Source organism: Magnolia sinica, chromosome 9 (assembly GCF_029962835.1).
Source record: "Magnolia sinica isolate HGM2019 chromosome 9, MsV1, whole genome shotgun sequence".
NCBI lineage: Eukaryota > Viridiplantae > Streptophyta > Magnoliopsida > Magnoliales > Magnoliaceae > Magnolia > Magnolia sinica.
The window spans coordinates 89154655-89171495 of record NC_080581.1 but is presented as its reverse complement, the minus strand read 5'-3'; the positions used below and the strand labels follow the sequence as shown (position 1 = coordinate 89171495).

The following is a 16841-nucleotide window of genomic DNA, read 5'->3' as shown; positions in this document are numbered from 1 at the left end:
CAAAAAGAAAAAAGAAATTATTAAAATATCGAGTCAGGTGAAGTGAAAAGACTTCGTTGAGTTGTCAAGTTGTCCCAACCCGGCTAGGCATTGCTGTTGAGTCGAGTTCTTAAACTACTACACAAACAATTTCCAAATCTAAGCAAAAATGGCTGCAGAGCAACATTCAACAAAAGCTGCTTGGTATAGAGCACAAGTTTCCTTTCCATCTCTAAAATTCCTATAGCCTTTCAAGTCACCCTTTTGGGTTTTATGAGCTTAAAAGCAAGAACCCAGATGGGAAGAACCAAAATGGATCCACATGGGCTAGCTGCCGATGTAAATTTGAATTGAAGCTCCCCTCTGCAAGGCCACCATGATCCAACCATTGGATTTACCGGCCACTGATAAACCATATTATATAATATTTGCAGACCATCCCTTGCATACAAAGGTTAGGAGGTGGACTTTGGCAGCAATGACAAAGATCTGAGAAGTGTTGGAGATGGCTTCCTCACTGAATGGGTGAGAAGGATCGTGAGCGTCATAAGAGTCAGCGCCCCAGCTTGGTGGGCTGAGGCAAGAGAAACTGGAACATATGACAGAAGTGTTGATATTCCCAACGTAACCTGCAACGGTTAGAATCAAGCCAGGGAGATATTAATACAATGAGGGAAGTGCATTTCTTTCACAGTTTCCTATTTATATGCAATATCTGATAATAAGCAAGTTTCTAGTTTCAACACATCATTTTGCAGTGTATTTTAGTATGACTCCTGATTTGAGATGAGCTTTGCAAAGCACACATGTAATATAGCTAGCATACATGCCACACGTACCAGCATGGTAAATATGTGCGAGATCTAATACATCCATCAGGTTGATCCAACCTTGTATGTGTTTCCCAAAAATAAAATCTGGTCCATTCAGCATGTCAGTCCCAGTATTGGGAACAGGTGGATGGGCTAGAAAACCTCAGCCAAGTTTTTGCAGAGCTGTACAGTTGTTTTGCAAACTGTGGCCCACTGCCCAATCTGATTCTTGGGTTAGGGAATCAACATAGTGGTGTGGTTCAGATGGATGGATTGGATCTTGGATTTATTGTGCCAATCTGGCAAGATGCATGGTGTGTACACGAGTTTTATTGCACACATGTAGGCTTAGCAAAACTCTCGATACATAGCTTCTGATATTGTCCCACCAGGGATGAACCATGACCCAAAATCCCCTAGATGGGAAGATCCTAGCCACCAATCCTCTGGACTGTCTTCAGTTGAATGCAGACAATTACTGTACTTCTGTTTTTAGCTGTCTATTTGTAGGCCACAAACTAACCCATCAAAGAAATTTTCTTGGCGTGGTCCAACCATGGTGGGATGCAGGTCTGAATCACCAAAGCATGAGTCCATTTGTCAGAATAGAAAACCCGTGTATACTGTGCAAAGCCTCCAGGCACGTATCTTGTATTTCCTCTTGGTCAAAAGCTAAAAACAAAAAGGTCATGAAGAATGGTTCCACATGACCAGTTGAGGATGCCTGAGTGCACTGTAATATATTTAAGCGAAAAAAAACTGCCTAGTGGAAAGAAGATTCTAATGCAAAATGATGAAAATTCCTTGAGCACAAAATTACCTGAAGTGCTGCCATGCCCATGGTACTTCCGATTATAGATTTTACTGCAGGATGAATATCGAACTTTCTTGTAGCCAACCACATACCGCTGATTGAAAGCAACGTTGCTGTTGCAAGAATACGGTGATCAAGCTGCAAAATGATAAAATAGGAATAGTTATCATTGACATGCCAGTTTCATGCCATATTTTAACCTCCATCAACTCAGCACCACTTTTGACTCTTGGGGGGGTGTAATAAAAACCGAGTCGACTCAGGTGATTCATAAGTCAACTTGCCAAGTTAGCCAACCTTCCCATAGTATATCAGTACAAGTTCAAAATATAGCTAATAATTGTCACTGCAATGTCTCTCCTCTCTCTTTTTGGGAATGCTTGTTGCTGTTTTCTTTCTTTCTTTCTTTGCATGGAAATTCCCTGGTTTTTATAAAGAAAAAGCGAGTTTCATTTGCAAATTTTTGGTTGGTTTTCACATTGCCTAGCTTTTCTTTTAAAAAAATAAAATAGAATTTTAGACTTTTCCCATGTTTTCCCAGAAAACCTGGTGTACCAACCAATCAAAATTTAATCATTCCTCAGGAAATTTTAGCCCAATTCTAACATTCCTCAGGGAAAAACAAAGGGAATGAATTTCCCAACAACCAAACAGGTCCTTATGACATGCCTCATCATTGTCATTTGTGAATTGATGTAGGCTGGAAAGTCTTCAAATTTAGTAAGCTAGGGTAGTCTGGATTACTGTCATAGTGGATTGATATTACTAAGTCTGATAAAGTGGAATAATGTAATCCTTTTAAAAAAAAGTGGAATAACTTAATTGTCATTCCTTAGCATATGCATTTGAGGTCTGCACTCCGAATTGAACTTGGGTTACTTTTAAACTGGACTGGAAAGAAACTAACTGCAATTTGAGGATGCTTCTTTGGTCAAGGAAACTGCTTTTTTTTTTTGGTCATTTGTTTCACTTACTCTTGATTATACTAAATGCTTGCATTCAATTCACTTGCACGTCTGGATGCAGCCATAGAAACACAGAAATTTACCTGCACGGTTGATGTATTCTCGAAGAAGTTGCGAATTAGTGGCTCCATGCTGAAAACATCATCAGGGATCCATGTATCACCCATCTTCGGAAATGTATTATAAGCATGGCCCTATAGAATAAAACAAACAAGTTTAACCTTGCAACAGAATTCACTTTCAACATAATAATCAGGACAGTTTGAATGCAGACATTAGTGAAAGATAAGGAGAGTTACAATTTCCAGGAGATATTCATACCGCATCATTCCCGGCAACGAAGGCTCCAGAAACCGCAGTCAAGCCAACAAGAATGCTTACAGGAAGGGCTAGATTCCGAACCTTTGCAGCTCCACGAACCCAATCCATGGAGCCAGTCGGTGGTTCTGGCATGACAACTGACAACCCAGTCCAAAGCAGGCCACCGTATATAACAAATGCAGATGTAAGATGAGTGGCTAGGCGGTAGGGGCTAACCCTTGGTTGAACATATTCGGATTCTGGCTCCTACAAGCCCAAGAAAAAAAAACAGAAGAATGTTAGTGAATTTAACAATCATTAAGACATGGAAACATGCACAGGGAAACATTAAGAGCTTAATACCTCTAGGCCACTTTTTACCATCCACCAGCCAATTAGTCCCTGCCCAGCACCAAGTGCAAAAAGAGCAGATAGTCTCAGCCCAAGTTGGCGGGTAATATAACCTTTCCAAAGAAAATATGAATACGGCAGTGCAAACACGAGACCCAGTCCCCTTCCCCACATTCGATGTGCATATTCCATCCAATAGATAAATTTAAAATCTTCAATACTCATTCCTTTGTTTACTCTGTAAGGGTCAAAACATCATTCAGGAAATGAGCTCTCAGACCTCACAAAATGACCAAATACAAGCAGGCAGAATATGTGTTTGTGTCAGATATTATATGAAGTTAAAAAATGTAGAGTGCCATAACGAATCATGCACTAACCGCTTGTACTCTGGGGACTGCTGATATTTCTCAAATTCAAGATGCCACTGTTCCTCTGATAGAGGGGGGAGACTACCTGTAAATTTCCAATCGGTCATAGACAGACCAGACCGGGTTAGACGTGTAACACCACCAAGAACTACCATACTAAATACCCAGGCAGCGCAACCAAACAGCCATATTCCAACCACTTTCTGAGCATAAGGTCCTTCTGTAACCAGCAATTTCAATCCTGCATTTGTAGCATCTGCCTTTTTGGATGCCAAGAGGGATGCAGTGGTTGTGGACATATTCCTTGAAGATGGACCAGATAAACCCTGAAAAGGAAAGTGACATTTCAGGATTCTTTCCATAACAATGTTACTAGAATCTCAGATTAACACAGCACCCAAAGAGTGCATTATTCATTTGGAAACCTGGTATAAATATATAAACATTAGGATTGGGTAAAAAAAAACCAGTTAAAACATAAAAAGTACAATTCCACTCCATGCTTTCTGGGTTCCATTACATGCATCATACTGTGATGAATGATAAGCAACACAGATAAAGAACATGGTAGAACGAACACTTATTTATGATCTGATCCACGAACACCATATGGCAAGAACAACGATGGCATAGGGTAACAAAAAAGCATTGGAACAAGAGCTACACTAATTTTATTCTATTATTGGCTTGGTTTTGTTTTGAGATGTTATCTTGACATATTAAATGCTGTGTTCGTGCATCAACACCAATATTTTATAGAAGAGATCCAAAGCAGCATGATTTTGGACAGAGAAGAAGGCAAAGAATATTTATTGGGATGCATCAACTACAACCAGTTGGGTTAGCAGCAATGTTGCCAGGAGAAAAGAGCATGGAGGAGGCTTGAATGGGGGTAAAATTAGGGGTGTGCATCGAGTCGAACCGAGTCGAGCTGGCCTTAGCTCGAGTCGAACCGAGTCGAGCTGCTCAGCTCAGTCCTCGAGCTTGACTGGCCAGCTCGGCTCGGTTTGGTCAGCAGCTCAGGCTAGCTCGGGCCGAGTTCGCCATTGAGGCATTTTCACAAACACCTGGACTGCACCTTCAAAATATCACTGTATTTGAGATAGCAGCAATGGTTTTACAGGTATTTTATCAAACACCTTCTAAGCAACATAAAAATAAAAAAAATAAGGGTGTTGGTTTCATATACATATCTTCCTTGCCACCAGCCACACTTCTTTGAGTCATTTCATCAAACGCTTGGTGAGCAACATCAATATCAAAGTAACCGAGTCACCGAACTGGTTCGATTCGAGCTGGGTTCGATCCGAGTCGAGTTGAGCTGGAGCCAGCTCGAACTTGGCTCGAACTCATTTTTGAGCTAAAAAAATCAGCTCGACTCGGCTCAAACTCAGCTTCGAACCAAGTCCAATCGAGCTTCTTCGAGTCGAGTCGAGCGAGCTAACCGAGCTAGCTCGGTTCGTGTACACCCCCAGGTAAAATCATACATACTTTTGTACAAATTTAAAATAGTTAAAAGTTTTGAAGAAGATGAACGAATTAGTATACAGGACAACAGACTGCCAAGAGCATGTATTAACATTCATCATTTGGCCAAAGAAAACATCAACATATATCACAACTAGTGTTTCAAATAGCGCCCGTAGCATATGCTACGTAGTGTAGCGTGGCTGTAGTGCTACGTAGCATCCTAAATAGCGAAAATCCACTGTAGCGCACGTTACAAGGGTCGTAGCGTATGCTACAACTACGTAGCGCGTAGCATACACTCCAATGTATTTTTTTACTATTTTCTTTCTTGTTTTCTTTGTATCTAATGTTGAGGAATGTGACACTTGTATTGTACTTGATACTTTTAACCTATGGGATTTTTATTTCTTTTCATAATTGTGACTAGTGGTTTCAATTAGACATTATTAATTAAAGTGGTTTGCTTAGAAAGTTGTTGATGTGATAATTATTTGATTTGGTTTATATATTTGGATTGACTTTTGATAAATGATAACTAATAATTTGTTTGAACATGCTTATAATTGATAAAATGAATAATCTTTTAGGCATTTATATATATAATTTTTTCCCTTTTCCATTGTATTATATGTCCAATTTTTAAATTAAAAAGTATAAGTATCGTATAGCTGACGATACACGCTACATATTTACACTACACGCTATAGTAATAGAAGGCTGAGTGCTACGCATCACGCTACCGCTATTTGAAACACTAATCACAACCTAAGTCCGAGTTTCCTAGTCATTTTGCACAGGGAAGTTGCTTGTGTGAAACTCATTTTGTAAATATGAAGGGCCAGGGTTGGTCTATCCAAGCCATTGATCGATGGCCACCCATCATGGATGGACCGTTTCCAAAAAAAAAAAAAAAAAATCGGAAGATCCTAGCTATCGAATCTTCGGTCTTTCCTCTGTTGAACATGGCTTCTTCATGCATTTCTTTTTAATCATGTAAATGCATGCTATTAATGGGAAGGTTAGAGTTGACCGATTGAGGGGATTTTTCGGGAACTGTCCATCCATGATGGGGGCCATCATATCAATGGCTTAGACAGACCAATCATGGTGCCCAAATTCAACGAGTGTCGCCCAGGGAACTTCCCTGTGGGAAACGAATGGGAAATTTGGTCTCATTATAACCTATGGAGTAGGATGAATTGTCATTTATAAATTAGTCAAATGCAGCTGATAACATGAGTTAAAATACTACCCAGGAAAAGCTTTTTACCACTACTAAATCATCTGAGTAACTTCCCGATTCCACAGGCACATCCTAGTCATGGACCAGTATGTCAAAATTTCATGCCCAATGATCAAGAAATTAACAAAGATCCGTGGTATTAAAAAATGGTTATGTAATGGCCATAATGGTAATGGTGGGATCGGTTACATGATACAGGGCTATAACACTTGTTCCAAAAATGCACATAGTTTGTAACGGCTGTTACGACCCGTAAAGGTCCTATTGGGGCCGATACATTTTCTTCCTTTAAAAAAAATTGACTGTTTCAGGGCCATTACAGGACTGTTACATCCCATATCATAACAGCCACAAGGCTGGTCATTTTACGGCAACCATTACTGTTATTGATAGCTTGCAAAGAATTTTTTGGACTAAATTGAAAATTACTAGAATCAGTAACAATTAATAAGTTTCCCTTTGGATTTTTCATGATGATAGTGAGTTTATAATTGAAGAAATTTGGGTTCGAGCCCATAGCTCAATGGTAGATGGGTGTGTTCAAACATTGCAGTCTCGGGTCCAAGCCCAGCTTACCTATAAGGGTTCGAGCCCATAGCTCAATGGTAGATGGCATGTTTCAACATTGAGATCTCGGGTTCAAGCCCAGCTTACCCAAAAGAAAGAAAGAAAAAAGAAGAAGATGAGCGTGTAACATCAAAAGGACGAGTTAAATGCATGATGAACCAAACTGATGTTAGCTTCTCATATTTACATGATTATTTCTGGATCATCAGTTCATCACCGACATCGAGAGATGACAAATTTCCTGCCACCCGATCATGAATCACATCCAACACCAGTCTGTTGGAATTCTAAGAGATGTTCTGTTCCACGAAAAAGGAGAAGGCAAAAAGGCTGGGATTACGTTGTCGAAAACCCCATGCAACAATGATGTTGCTGCATGTACAGAGATGACAAATCGACCTGTAGTTTTACTCTGTTTAACCAAGAGAAGGCCATCAATAGGCAAAATACATCTCTCATAATCTGAAACAGAGCAACAATTCTTATGGTCGTGTTTTTCTGAGTCAAAGAAGAAATATCTCTGTTGTCATGGATGATTGCTTAATGAGACTGTATACAGTTTTGAACCAGGAGATTTGGCTCAAACAGAAGATACCACCATTACCTTCTAAGTCAATACTTGACAATAGCATATTCACCTACTCTCTTTTTTTCCCCCCAAAGAGGGATATAATAATGTACTTAATCATTCCCACATTTTTTACACTGCATGGCAATCAACACTAACTCACCCACATAACTCTACTCAGTCAGACTATTGAAATGAGTCACCTCAAATGTCAAAGCAAACATAAAACCACAGTCTAGCACAAGCACATAGATCTCGGGATTTATTCTGCCATAGAATACATAACACAGTTGTTCATCACATATAAACATTACTATACAGATACATATTTGATCTTCATGGAACGAGGTACAAGCTGCTGAAAAAGACAGTAACATTTTCTGCAAATAAACCTCCCAAATTTCAGCCAACGCCAAGTAGCTGGGGCAATGCTATGATGATGATGATACATAATTTTGTTTGGCAACTCAGTTCCTTTTTATTGTCTCTCTTTTTGGGCACCCAGTTCTTTTTTATTGTTTCTCTTTAACAAAATTTTTGGCTTCTTTATCCAAATCATCACAACGTACCCAAAAGGAGAAATACCCGGTGCTAGGGTGAGGATGTCATTTGTTGCATGAGTGACAACATGGCACACGTGTGGGATCCAAACCCGTCCTCAGACAGGGACCAGTGCTGGCAAAAAAATCAAGAAGGTCCACTCAACAGGTGGGCCACACATGCACGTTGCATGTCACTGATGATAACGTAAAAGATACCCCATTTGAGCTGACTGTGATTTGTCCATTCATCATAAGTTGATGACTTCAATAAGATCCTACTCGTCTTCTATTTTGAGTGGAGTATATGTATCTATTGATTAAATGACTGTATGCTGCTGCATGTAGGGCTGTCAACAGGTCAGCTCCCATTGTACTAACCACAACTGCACCCGCATAAGAGGTTTGTGCTTGGGTCATGTTGGTTCGGAACTAGGTACCACATTCAAGGTATCAGACCCCATCCACTCTGAATAGGTGATGAGGACATCTGAGCAACTTACAGGGTATACCAGAGGAGGAGATCAGCTCCAATTTCACTTTAGCTTGGTGACCACTACATGGGCCTAGGTGGGCCACATTGAAGACCCCACATGCATGATCGTGCATCTTCGAAGACTCTATACTAGGAAGACACATGAGTTAGTTATTGAGTTTGGACCGTTGGATTACGAGGACACGTCGATTGGACGGCTGGATCTTGAGGATGCTTTGATCGAACGGTTGGATTATTGTGATCCTCACATTGATTGTAGACTTTAGGATGTTTAGCTTTATTTATTTTATTTAGTTGATTATTCAAGTTGGATTTATTTTGATATTTAGTTGAGATTAGAGAGTTAGGAACAAATTTTCTTTCATTGAGCATCTTAATGTGAGGATTTTCATTTGAGAGCGCTTTTTGTAAAAAGTCATTAAGTGCCTTAATGTGAGGATTTTCATCTGAGAGGGACTTTTTGTAAAAAGTCCCTTTTGAGACTATAGAAAGGACGTCCAACCCTAGCCCATTATTGAGTGTTTTGAAGGGAACGAAAAGCTATCTTGTTTTGTGATAGAAAATCTCTTGTGAATGGAGGTTGATGGTGTGAAGCCTGATCTATCCTCTTTTTTACTCTTTGAAAATGTATTTTCTTTTGTCTTTCTCATCTTCTTCTCAAATCCTTCTTTTCTTCCACTCTTCTTCTCCAAACCCTAAATCTCTTTACTCTTTCCTTCTCAACCTAAACCCACTATCTCAAACCCATCCTTTCTTATTCCTCACTCCACCAAACCCAACGTATCACCATCAGCCCCCACACATACAGACAGATGGACAGGGCTGTACAGCCGTACAGTCAACCCAATCTCTTTGTTTTCTTCCCTTTCTTCAATCCATTTTCCTATCCCATAAATCCTAAACTAAAACCCCAATCCCCAATTCCCTATGAAACCCTAATCCTCAATTCCATATAAAACCCTAGATTCCCATATCCCTAACCCTAGAAAAACTAAATCAGCCCCTTTGAATTAGACCTAAGCCTATGCTAAAGGGGGAAGTTCTATCTTCCATTGATCCTTTGAAATTTCATGTTTTATATGACTTAATTTATTGTGGGGTTGTAATTTCGATTGAAATATGAATTTTATTATTTATTTGATTTCTTAGATTTGTGGTAGGTTAGTATATCTTATACTTTGATTGCTTTTCAATCCATTTATAATTTCCTCGCATCATATGTAGCCTAGATCATGCGTCCTGCATCAATAGGGTACCCACAGTGTTTTCAGTAGCGTGCGTAGCGTACGATATGTAGCGTAGCGTAGCAAAATCGCTACGTAGTGTAACAGGTAGCGTATATCCCCTGTAGCACTACGCTACGTAGTGTAACAGGTAGCGTATATCCCCTGTAGCGTGTGCTACAGGGGTCGTAGCGTACGCTACGCCTTCGTAGCGTGTAGCGCAAGTAGCGTGCGCTACTTGTAATCAGTGTTCGTAATATCGATATTATCGGCCGATAATATCGGTATCGGCAGTCAGCGACATGAAACCCCCAGAAAACATTGAAAAAATGCCAAACTTCCATTTATCGTGCGATATATCATAAAACATCGTGAGATATCGCCGATATATTGCACGATAAGGTCTGATATTGCAGATTTTTGCGTAGGACTGTAGCCGTGCAACATCCGGCAACATCTCATCCACATCCCATCTAGAAAACGGCGACATCCCATCCAGAAATTCCGAAAAAAAAAATTAAAAATCACTTACTTGTTCAATCCGCCTAAGAGAGTAGCTTTCGACTGGATTTGGGCGAAATCCACAGAAATCCTCTCTGAAATCCGGAGAAATCATCGCCGATATCCGAGAAATCATCAATTTGGAAGAGATTTTAGGGTTCCGGAATGCCGGAACCCTATCTGCGTCGAAAAAAAAGGGCGTGCGAGCATTTTTTAAAGGTATTTGCGTTGGCTAGTGTACCGCACACCACGAGCTTACTGGCGGGTTGACGTCACCAAGTTTTGTGGGTCCCATCATAAGGTATGCTTTATATCCAAACCGTTCATCCATTTGTCGGGCTCGTCGTAAGGCTTGACCCGAAAAATACGACAGATACAAAGATCAAGTGGACCACACTGCAAACAGTAGTTAGAGATTGAACGTCTACCATTGAAACCATTTTGAGGTCACAGAAGTTTTGGATCAATATGATATTTGTTTTTCCTCTTCATCCAAGTCTGTGTGACCTAATGAACAGATTGGATGGAAAATAAAAGTTATGGTGGGCCCTACGAATGTTTTAATGGTGAGAATCACTATCCCACTGTTATCTGTGATGTGGTCCACTTGAGCTTTGGACATGACTCATTTTTGGGATCATCAACTAAAATGATCTCTCCAAATGGTTGAACGGTGTGGATATAATAAATACATTATTGTGGGGCCTATATAACTTTGAACCGTCAATGCAACTTGAGCTCGGGAGTGACAACGCTCGCCTTCGGACGTGAATTTCCTGCGAAAGCGTTTTGCAAGCACTTCCTGCGCAAGGATGCTGGGTGGGGCCCAATGAGATGTTTATGAGAAATCCACCCCATTCATAAGTTTTGCTAGCTCATTTTAGGACATGTGACAAAAAATGAGGCGTATCCAACATTCAAGTGGGCCACACGAGAGGAAAAAGTGGGCATTTAGTGAGCATCGTTGAAGCATTCTTATGGCCAAAAAAGTTTTGTATCAGGCTATCTTTTGGGTGTTTTCACTTTATCACATTTGTAAAGACCTTATGAAGGGTTTGGATAGCATATAAATGGTAAAGACCTTATGAACTGTTTGGATAGCATACAAAATAACTTGGTCTTTTCAGTTTTTTCCTGATTTTTTCCCTTTTCAAATGGCGGTTACTGTCGGTTTTATGTTCTTTATACTTGTATTGTACTTAATGCTCTTAACTTTGGGATTTTTATTTTGAAAAATGTGACATTTATATATTTTGCTTTTTTTTCTTACTATTTAATATATATATATATATATATATATATATATATATATATATATATATATATATATAAATTAAAAAAATATAAGTATTGTGTAGCTTACGCTACACGCTACGCTATTTCGCTACATGCTACGGGGGGTTGAACGCTACGCAACACGCTACCGCTATTTAAAACATTGGGTACCCATCAACCACCCTTTGGGTCTTAGCATTCCTTTATCACTTGTATCTTAGAAGTTGCAATGTGGCAAACTTATGCAAGATCCAACCCACACATAGCATGCGACACCTACTAATGATCATATGAGCTTAACATTCTATAAAAGCATCTAAAGGTGGGGGCCACTTAATGAGCATCTTGGATCTCTAATGTCGTGCAATGTAGAAAATGTGCACCCACTCAAATGCACTTAGGGCCTGTTTGGCCAGTTGCATTGGAAAGGATTAGGTGGGATGGGATTCCAAAAACATAATTATTACCCATGGCAGGGGTTGTTCCCTCTTACCATGGGATAAGCTTAATTGCCTGCTTTGTTTGTAATAGGGTGGTACATTGAAAGGACATACCCACCATCATTTGAAACTATTGAGAATAACACACATGCGTTATATGTAAACTGTTCATTTATTTTGTAACCTCATTTTATGGCATAGGCTTAAAAATGAGGCAGATCCAAAACTTATGTGGCCCCAAAGAAGTTTTCAATGGTAAGCTTTCAATCCCCGTTGCTTTCTATGGTGGGGTCCACTTGAGCTTTAGATCTACCTATTTTTTGGCCCATGCTCTAAAATGATCTCGAAAAATGGGTGGATGGTGTGGATATAGCCCACACATCATGGTGGGACCTACACAACTTGCTAACATTGAGTGAAATTGGCACGGGACCCAATACGATTCCATCTAACCTACTTCCAAGCTGTTCCACTCTTCCCAAACATGGAGTGGAATTGGCACAGGACCAGATGCAATTCCATCCCACCTAAGCCCGTGTAATCCAGCCGGCCAAACGGGCCCTTAGCATTCCTCTTGCTTCTCATAATATAACTGGCAAATGGTAGAGCGCCCAACATCTCAAGAAAGTTTTCTACGCGTACACAAGGGTAGAGCCCACACATCTATGACCCATATAGCTACGCATTGCATCAGGTGGGCCACAATTCCTTGATATTTTGGCCTAAAAATCAGGCCATATTACTCACCAGTTGGACTACAATATACAAAACAAATGGATCACTATGAAATATATGTTTTGGCATTTTGTTTGTTTTGTATAATGTGGTCCATTTGGGAAGCGAAGTAGTCTGAACTTTAGCCCACAAAATCTAACAACATGGTCCACATGATTGAAGTGTCCGATCTCAATCACGTCTGCCACATCTGTACATGTAGATGGGCATGTGACAAATGCATGTGAAGTTAGGAAAATCCCTCCCAATTCTCTTGTAATCTTAAGGGAGATAACAAGGGAACCTGAATATGGCAAATGCATCTCCCAAGTAAATGTGGCGGGGTGCTAGTGGATGCTCTTCTACCAGCGGGATTGCCCCCCACCTCTCTGTTTGGTTCATGCGTAGACTTCACGTGGGAGTAGAATTGACTCCAATGAAGCTTAGAATCTATGATTGGTTGGACATTGTAGAATTACCTTCTAGAACGATTCTAGTGGATGGTCTATGGCCAGGGATTATGAGTAAGGACCTTGGAGGCGGAGAAGGAAAGCGTTAGGGACCATCCTCCGCTTGCACGCACGTGCGGTCTCTACTTTATGTGATTTAAATTTTTTTGGACATACTCAGGGTTCTGGATAATCTTATTAGCTAATCAATTACGAATAAGTTCCGAAGCCGATTAAAGAACTATTACTTGACTCAAGACACTACCTAGGAGATTGCAATGTCTCAACCTCAATTGTGACTTGAAGAGACAAAAGTTACAAAAAGGAAAAGGAAAGCAAAGTAAAGAACTAATGCAATTCCACCACGGCTATGACTGTGGAGACAACTACTCGCATTAACCACAATTGAAGCGATTATTAAAACGAAATAAAAAAGGAAAGACTAGATGATCTTGAGTTTCTAATGTGCCAGGATCCGAAGACTTTGTAAGGCACATAACATCCACCCCAGAATCACTTAAAGATGAGTAGTGGGTCATGAGAAGAGAAATGCATAATAAAAAGCCGGGTAAATGGATAGTCAGATTGCCGCCTGTGTACATGGAGATTTGAGAGGAGAAGTAAGAGCTACATCACCCCTCATAAGAGAAGAAGATAATGGATCTCAAATCTCGACCCTACTTTGATTGACTTGAACTGTTATGATGGTTTGGATGGACGGCAATGTTTGGTGGTCGAGATGAAATGGATGAGGTGGATGGGGTATGCTCACTCACTCTTTCTCTCTCTTCCACTCTCTCTTACTCTCACACTTACTCTCACTCTTTGGAACAGAATGGTTCTCTCTTGTGGAGTATGATGTGTAGTGAGAGGGGGTGAGGGGTATTTATAGATAGGATGATGACACTTTGGTAAAAAGTGGAAAGTTTAAGGGTGAAAGTGCCACACGGCGTGTTCAAATTGGCTGTTGGACATGTGGCTTCTCCTGGTTGGCTGAATATGTGGTAAAACTTGTAATTTCATTGAAATTCAAGGGTAAATTGCAATTTGGTCACCCAATGACAATCTGATTACTGTTGGTTGTGTGAATCTCAATATAGCCAACCTAGAGATCCTAGAGATCTGTGCGCAGCCCTCTGGAGATTACAGTTGACTTTTTGCAAGCAACAACAATCCGATTGCTGCTACCTATCATTTTTATTTTATTTTTTTCATTTTCCATACACGTGCTGCTTGTGGTGATCCCTAGTGTCCATCAGGGAACCCTGATTTGCCAAAAGGTGCCAGCGGCAATCAAATTGCTGTTGGTATGGATTTTTGCATCTTGTCTTCATTTGTTGGGTTCAGGTGGTCCTGTAGGGTCCCTATGCCCCTTTAGGTTGGATTATGGGGTGGTTTAATGGGTTTGCTGCAAGCAGTTTCCTAATCAGGGTTTTCAGGTTGCGGGTTTGGGTTAGCCATTGGTTCTGATTCAATATCGAGTGCATTGTTTGTCCGGACGAGGTGTCCGTAGTGCCATATCAATTGGATCCATCAGTCTAATGATACCTATCATGGCTGACCTAAGTGTAAAAAATCACACATATTAAACAATCATATCCATTACTTTAGTTCACTTCCAATGAATATTACCTGTAACCACTGGTGTTTACCATTGTCGTGGATTGGATTCCTAGACTCACGTGATTCCTGTATGCACACTTGATTCCTGTGTTCACAAGACATGAAGCTAGTACAGTCTCAATTGATGCGCCAACCTACCGAGTATTTTACTGCAGGATCATCATCCTCATCTTAGCCGTATCCCAACTAATTGGGGTTGGCTACATGAATCCTGTTATGCCATTCCTCTCTATCAATGGCCATAACTTCAATTAGACTATCAAGTCTTTTCTTACTACCTCCACTCAAGTCCTTTTAGACCTTCCCCTAGCCCTTTTAGAGCTTTCAACTTGGACCAACTCACTCTGTCAAACCAACGCAATTTTTGGTCTCCATGCTACTTTGAGATGGCTCTACAATATTCCAGTTTTCCTGCTCTACCGTATCATTTCCCCTTAATCAATCATGGCATCTCTCCGATTCTCTCATAATAAAAAGATGTTATGGCATTTAATGATTTGAAATTTTAAAATATTCCCAGTACCCTCTCTTCATCCAAAATTTCAGGTTAGGTGATTTTAATTAAGGCCTTTGGATTTGATCCTACAGCTAACACCCTACCATTACATTCTTATAATTTAACATTTATAATACAGGTATATAATATTAATCGTGCACCCAATGGGTACTGGATTTACTTCTCCCAATGCAACTTTTAAATGGGCCTAAGGCATCAGAGCCTAACCCGACCAAGACCTGTTTTAAACCCTTGATCATGTCTTCCATGAATATGATTTCAGGACATACATAATTTTATTTATCATGTTCATCCCCTCCATACCCGCATTCTGATCTGGACTGCTATCCAGAAGGTTCCATTGTGCGTGAGTCACTACCAAACCAGGACATCTATAAAGGAAATAAGCAACAATGCACGCTAGCAACTTTCCACTGATCATAAGATTACAGTTGAGCTGTGGCCATCTGTGGTGGGGCCAAGTAAATGGATGGCCCAAGTCACCATAATCGCCATAATTGTGGTTGTGTGTACGGTAGAGATGGTGAGATGGATTGCCCAAGTCGCCGTAACTCAAGAAAAATCCTATCTTCAAAATAAACGTAAATATCATCTTCATACCAAAAATAGAGAGAAAGAGAGGAAATTGAACGATTTCTTCGGAGATGGATTTTGTACCTTTTGTACGGATCTGAAGGTGCGGAAAGCGTTCCATCCGGCAAAGGAATTGGTGGAGGATTTCGAAGCGAAGAATCTGGAGAGAGATTCATTTGAAGCCCTAGAAATTGAAGAAGAAGACGAGGAGGGGGAGGAGGATCGATTGAGATGAGAGAAGAAGGACTCAGTTAGGGTTTTATTCTTTCGAAGATGGGAAATCAATCTACCGCTCCGAAACATCTCTCTCACTCTCTCTCTCTCTGAAAAAATGAGGGGTTATAGAAGGTTTTAGGGCCTGTTTGGATGCCTGTAAGTTGGGTAAGTGGGAAGTAACTCACAGGTGGTGTTTGGGGGAGAAAAATCACCTTTAAGTCACTTACAGGCAAATCTATCAAAAAACTGCAAGGAGGTGGGGTGAGAAGTCACTTTCCTGTCGGTCACTTACAGGCTCAACGGTCGGATTTTTAAAATGAGTGGAAGAGGGAGAAACGCACCAATGGGGATTGAAGGTTTCGCCTCTCCATCCCAACCTCTCTCCTCCTCCCTCTCCCTCCCTCTCTGCAATCTCTCTCTGCAATTACCGCCTTCCGTCTCTTCTCCTCCTAGAACGGTAGGTTTCATCAACCCTTTTTTTCCTCTTTGAAAACGGTATTGGCTTGACGTCACTCAATAAGGCACGCTCACTTATACGCACCTGCGCATGTGCGCATTTTTTCACACGTGTCATGCACCTCTAATCCGAACGGTCCATGTGATGCAGCATCCCATGAAACCATCAGTGACCAATTTTTACCCTGATTTAAAACTCTGGTAGGCCATATAAAAGAGAGATGCAAATCAAGGTAGAAAAATATTTTCTTTTTTCATGGCCCACTAATGTCTTAGATCAATGTAAAAGTTGGGTCACAGAGGTTTCATAGGGTTCTGCATCACGTGGACCGTTCAGATTTTAGGCTCAAGTCACGTACGATGAGTTCTCAATAAATTC

The 16841-nt window shown here is 40.5% G+C and overlaps 1 protein-coding gene across 1 annotated transcript; it reads right to left on the bottom strand.

Moving 5' to 3' along the window:
• Positions 1-333: 333 nt before the first annotated feature.
• On the bottom strand, positions 334-16127 carry LOC131256016 (cytochrome c oxidase assembly protein COX15). Its single transcript, XM_058257010.1, has 7 exons — positions 15875-16127; positions 3602-3918; positions 3234-3459; positions 2892-3137; positions 2654-2764; positions 1612-1743; positions 334-608 (listed from the first exon to the last, which is right to left on the bottom strand). Exons 1-7 carry the CDS (start codon positions 16091-16093, stop codon positions 435-437), a joined length of 1425 nt encoding a protein of 474 aa, XP_058112993.1. The 5' UTR covers positions 16094-16127; the 3' UTR covers positions 334-434.
• Between the last annotated feature and the right edge of the window lie 714 nt (positions 16128-16841).